The sequence below is a fragment of the Hipposideros armiger genome, unplaced genomic scaffold (assembly GCF_001890085.2).
Source record: "Hipposideros armiger isolate ML-2016 unplaced genomic scaffold, ASM189008v1 scaffold_351, whole genome shotgun sequence".
NCBI lineage: Eukaryota > Metazoa > Chordata > Mammalia > Chiroptera > Hipposideridae > Hipposideros > Hipposideros armiger.
Window position 1 is genome coordinate 1,620,363 of NW_017731701.1, and position 5,619 is coordinate 1,625,981.

Consider the following 5,619-nt stretch of genomic DNA (forward strand, 5'->3'; position numbering starts at 1 on the left):
AGTGAAGCAACGTCCTCCACAACTAGACTGAAGAACAAAAGGACAGCAACTTGTCTGTTCCCTTTCCCCCAATTCCCCAGCACTGTTCCCATCCCCCAACTCCCCAATAAAAATCTTTAAAAAAAGAAAAACGAAAAACCTGGAGGACGACATTGCTAAGCTAGGATCTGTAATTCTAAAGGAAAAGTTATACAAAAGAGGGATGGAGGTCAGAGTAGCATATAGCTCAGGGAACACTTTACTTGCTCAACTCTTTGCATGGCTGGCTTCTTGTCATTAAAATTTCTATTTAAATGTCACCTCCTCAAGGAGGCTTTTCCTAAGTATCCAAATTAAAGAAGCTACCCATGTCACTCCCAATCACGGTACACTCACCTTTTTTTCTTCATAGCACTGTATACTATGTGACCTTTTCTTATTGATCGGTGTTTGTTTACTATCTAGCCCATACTAGAGGTAAGCCCAGGCTTGGTTAACATACTATTATTGCTAGTGTGTAAAGCAGTAGATAAATGTCACCTAAGTGGAGGCTAGCGCCTGGGGTGAGTGTGGAGTGTTGAAATGAAAATGCTGTTGTTCAGTAGGCTAGAACAGAGGGAGAATGTGGGGGGTGTCCAGAGAAGAGGCTAGACCACTAAGTTGGGCTAGCTCATAAGTGGGTAATGACAAACTCTGTTGCATTTGGGGAGCCACTGAAGGACTTAAGAAGGGAAGCGACATCAGATTTTTGTTAGATCATTTCGGAAGAAGATGAACCGGAGTGGGGAAGAGGTGGAACTTCAAGCGGTAGAATCAGTTAGAAGACATTCATAGTGGTTCAGGGAAGAAAGCATGAGGGCCAGGCAGTGGTAATGAGAATGAAAAGATAGGACTGGACACACAAAGAATATTAAGGAGACAGAACTGATGACTGACTGGATATTGAGGATAAGGAAGGAGTTGAAAATGGTGCCAAATTATCGAGTAAATCAGTGAATGGTGGTGCCAGGTACTGTATTAAACCAAAATTTTGTCAAATCTAAATTGTTTCGATGATGGCCGCTTATTGATCTACCAGGATGTGTCAGTAGAGTTAAATTCTATTATATCTCAACCCCATTTGCCTGATAGTGATTGTAAGACATTCTTAATTATAAAATGATTCCAGATTTGAGAGGTTAAATTGTGAAAAATAAGCATTTTAGAATTGATGAAATAGGATAGTAGAATAAACAAGAATACTCAGGGAACTCAGTATCCAATAGAGAAAGACATGAATAATTAAAACGTGATATTTTGAGTGCCTACTATGTAGTAAGCGCTGTGTTAATAAAAATGCTGGGAATGCAGAGGTGAGCAAAACAAATATAGCCCCTATCTTTGTGAAGATCCATCTAGCAGGGAAGATAGACATTAAGTAAAAAACTATTAAATTGAAATTATAATGAAAACTGAGAAGCAGGAGTAGAGGGTACTGTGCATGTAGACATTACGAAGGGATTTTACACGGTCTGTGGCTTTCCTGAGACTGAAGGAAAAACAAGAAGTCAGTCAGACACAGAAAGATGATGGAGGAGGAAACCGAGTAGAGGGAACAACATGTGATAACTGACACACCAGAAATAAATACAAAGCAGAGAAGGAGAAATGCAAATTTTGAAATAAAGATAATTCCATGTTTGACTTGTTGAAGTTGAGATGTCTTGGATATCCAGGGGAGAAGCCAAGTAGAGATTTAGATATTCATCTACAGTCCAGGATAAAATGGCAAAAACTGTTTTTTGAGTACCTACTACATACTAATTCTGTCCCACATGCTTTATTTATGTGTAATATCATTAACCCTCAGGACAAAATGAATGGTAGGTGCTATCCCCATTTCACAGGTTGTAGTCACTGAGGCTTACAAAACGTTGTAGAACCTGCCTGTCATTATAGTTAGTAAGAGGCAGACCTGTGATTTGAATCCAGATCTGTCTGACTTCAAAGCCCATCTTCTCTCACTGATGGTAAAGGATGGGCTGCACTCTATTGTGGTTCAAAACAGATCTCTACTACTTCTTAGTCCTTAAGCCTCAGTTTCCTCATTTAAAAATAGGCATTAATAATTTTTATCTTTCATAAAATTATTTTGAGAAATAAGATCATCCATGTGGACTGCATAGCAGGACTGCATAGCACAGCACCTAGCACATATTTATTCAGTAAATGTTGCTTTTTGATTATTATGACTATAGCTTTGACCCTGTGGAAATAACGCAAGAAGAAATCAGGAAACCAGAAGAGAAAGCTGGAGACAGAGTCCTTGGGAAACACTAGCATTAAAGAGTCTGAGAGGGCCAGCTGAGTAGCGCGTTGGTTAGGAGTTGGCTTATGATCCCAGCTCTGAGCAGCAGGGCCTCAGTTCAGATCCCATATGACGGCCAGTGACGCTGCGTCCTCTACAGCTAAGATGGTGATCAACAGCTTGACCTGGAGCTGGGCTGCCATGAGTCACCGGTGATGGCGTAGGCTGCAGTGGGGCTGGCCAGCAGCTGGAGTGTGCTTTTGTGAGCTGCCATCCAATGGCCGGCGAGCAACTGCCTCTCCCGGGAAGAGTGCAATGATAATATCAACATGGGCCAGTGAAGTGACTTCCTCCACAACTAGACTGAAGAACAAAAGGACAGCAAGTTGTCTGCTCCCCTTCCCCGAGTCCCCAATTAAAAAAAAAAAAGTCTGAGAAAGAGGAAATACAGAAGGAATAACAAAATAACAATTTTTTAAAATTCAGGAGCCCAAGGCTGTAAATAAAATTGTCTTCCACAAACTGTACCAAGTTATTCCATTAATAAAATGTAACAAAATGATACATTCGTTCAATTAAAATACTTTTTTGATGTATAGGTTTTGGGCATTCTTTTTGTTTTTTTGGGTTTTTTTTGTCTAAAGGGAAAAGCTGTATGATACGTTTTCTGCTAAAGTTTAGGAAAATTAGTTTGTAACCATGTTAAGTATAGTCAGGATTTAAATTGGACAGTAAGTTATAGGCTATGAGACTATAATTTTTGAATAGATAGGGAAAATGGAAAAGTATCATAAAATACCTTTAAAAATATACCTTTTGTGGTCTTTAGATGAAGTTAAAATAACTGCTTGCTTTGTCACTATGTAAATACATATTTCAAGAAAAAAATAGCTAAGTGATAATGGCCAGTATTATTATTAATGAGGTTTTTCATTTTAAACTAATTTTCAGAGAGAAGAAAAAACATATTCAGTAAATAACCTTCCTCCAGATAGACCAGGAAGTCTGTTTTCTGTGTGTTCTGTAATTAAACAGGCAACCAGGTAAGTTCTTTACATTCAATTGAATCATGTTATGTGTCTGAGAACCTTGATATCTTGTTTTTTTTTTAAGATTTTATTGGGGAATTGGGGGATGGGAACAGCGCTGGGGAATTGGGGGAAGGGGAACAGACAAGTTGATGTCCTTTTGTTCTTCAGTCTAGTTGTGGAGGATGTTGCCTCACTGGCCCAAGTTGGCACCATCATTGCGCTCTTCCCAGGCGAGGCAGTCACNTCACTGGCCCATGTTGGTATTATCATTGCACTCTTCCCAGGTGAGGCAGATCGGTCGCTGGCCTCTGGATGGCCGCTCACGGTGGCTCTTGGAAGCTCACACAGGCTGCCGACCACTCATGGTAGCTTATGGCAGCCCACTGCAGCAGGGGACTGCAGCCTACGCTGTCGCTGGCAACTCACGGAAGCCCAGCTCCAGGTCGAGCTGTTGTTCACCATCTTAGCTGTAGAGGGCAGTGTCACTGGCCCTTATGGATCTGAACTGGGGCCCTGCTGCTCAGAGCTGGCGTCCCAAGCCAGCTCTTAACCAACGCGCCACTCGGCCAGCCCTGGGTGGTAATTTTTTTACTGAAGCAAACATGTCATGGAGTAAAAGCATGAGCTTTGGGGATAAAACACAAAACTTCCAAACAAGTTGTGCCTATGTGGACAGCATTAGACTCCGCTTTCAGACCTCTGTGTGCCGCACTGTCACTCTCCTCTGTCTACTTGAGTGAAAAGATTCAGAAACAGTTGGCTCTCTTTTTGGGATAAAATTGTTTGCTCTTTATTTTTACTCATACTCCAAAATAAATTCCAGATGGATTAAAGGGCTAAATGTAAGAAACCAAAATTATAATTGTTAAAATAAAATATAGAAGGACAATGTTTATAATCTTAGGGTAGGGGAGCCCTTCTTAAGTACAATACAAAAAAACAGAAGGCAAAAAAGGAAAGTTTGATCATCTTAGAAATGTTCAATCTTATGTTAAATTTTAAATATTTAAAGAGATAAAGTTAAATGAGATAAAGTAAAAAAGGCAGGCAAAGGTGTGGGAGAAAATAATCTACACTATAAATCAATAATAAAATGACCCCTCCCCCAAAATAATGCTACTAGAAAAGTGAGGAAAGGACAATAGCTATGATAAGAATAGAAAAGACAATGTATATAACCTATAATATTTGAAAACATGTTTGACTTTTACTTGCATCAGGGAAATGCAAATTAAAATAATGACATAAGATTTTTCACTCATCAACTTGTCAAAAACTTAAAAGGTTGATACTATCTACTGCCAGCAAGGGTGTGGGAGAAGAGGTGCTTTCGTAGTATTTGTTAGAGTGTAAACTGGTTCATGGAGGCCAATTTGATAATATCAAGCAAAACTGGCCAGAAATTCTGCTTCTAGGTATGTATCCCAGAAAAATATTAGCATATATATATATACAAAAAGGACGGCCAAAGATGTGGATTGTGTCGTTGTAGTATCAAAAAGCTGGAAGCAATCTAAATGTTCATCAGTAGGGAAATGTTGCAATAAGCTTTAGAGAACATATGAGAATGCTGTGCAGCAGTTCAAAAGAATGAGGAAAATGTAGGTGCATAAGACAGACAGATATTGAAACATCTGATGTCTTTTGTGTAAACAACAAAAAATAAACCCCAAACCTATATTGTATCTGATATACATGTATATGCACAGGGAAAGATCTGGGCAGATAAACACTGAAGTGGTTACTTTTGGGGAGGAGTCTGCAATGTTGTGAGGGAAAAGGATCAGGAGGGACTTAAATCTTGTATTTTTGGAACTAACATTTTTTTTTCAAGAAAAACATAGTAATGTATTATTACTTGTATAATTACAAATTTAAAAAGGAAAGATTGACAAGTACTCACAACATAAGTGCTCCTGTAGAGATAAGAACTTGGTGTTTTGGGACCACATAATGGAGGGCACCTGACCCAGTTTTGGCAACTCTATAAAAACGTGGGGCCGGCCGAGTGGCGCGTTGGTTAAGAGCTGGCTTGGGATGCCATAGGGCCCCGGTTCAGATCCCACATATGAGGGCCAGTGACACTACCCTCTACAGCTTAGATGCTGAACAACAGCTCAACCTGGAGCTGGGCAGCTGTGAGTCGCCGGTGACGGCGGAGGCTGCAGCCCCTGTGGCAGTGGGTTGCCATGGGCTACCGTGTGTAGCCAGCAGCCGCAGTGAGCGGCCATCCAGAAGCCGGTGACTGATCTGCCTTGCCTGGGAAGAGCGCAATGATGGTGCCAACTTAGGCCAGTGAAGCAACGTCCTCCACAACTAGAC

The 5,619-nt window shown here is 40.5% G+C and overlaps 1 protein-coding gene across 4 annotated transcripts in view; it reads left to right on the plus strand.

The window, feature by feature from the left end:
• Positions 1–5,619, plus strand: part of CUNH5orf34 (chromosome unknown C5orf34 homolog) — a 30,012-nt gene that overhangs the window by 13,418 nt on the left and 10,975 nt on the right. For all 4 annotated transcript variants that reach the window (XM_019661507.1, XM_019661510.1, XM_019661509.1 and 1 more), the window contains one exon: positions 3,218–3,309. In XM_019661507.1, the coding sequence (XP_019517052.1) occupies positions 3,218–3,309 (92 nt within the window). The remainder of the gene's footprint in view (positions 1–3,217; positions 3,310–5,619) is intronic.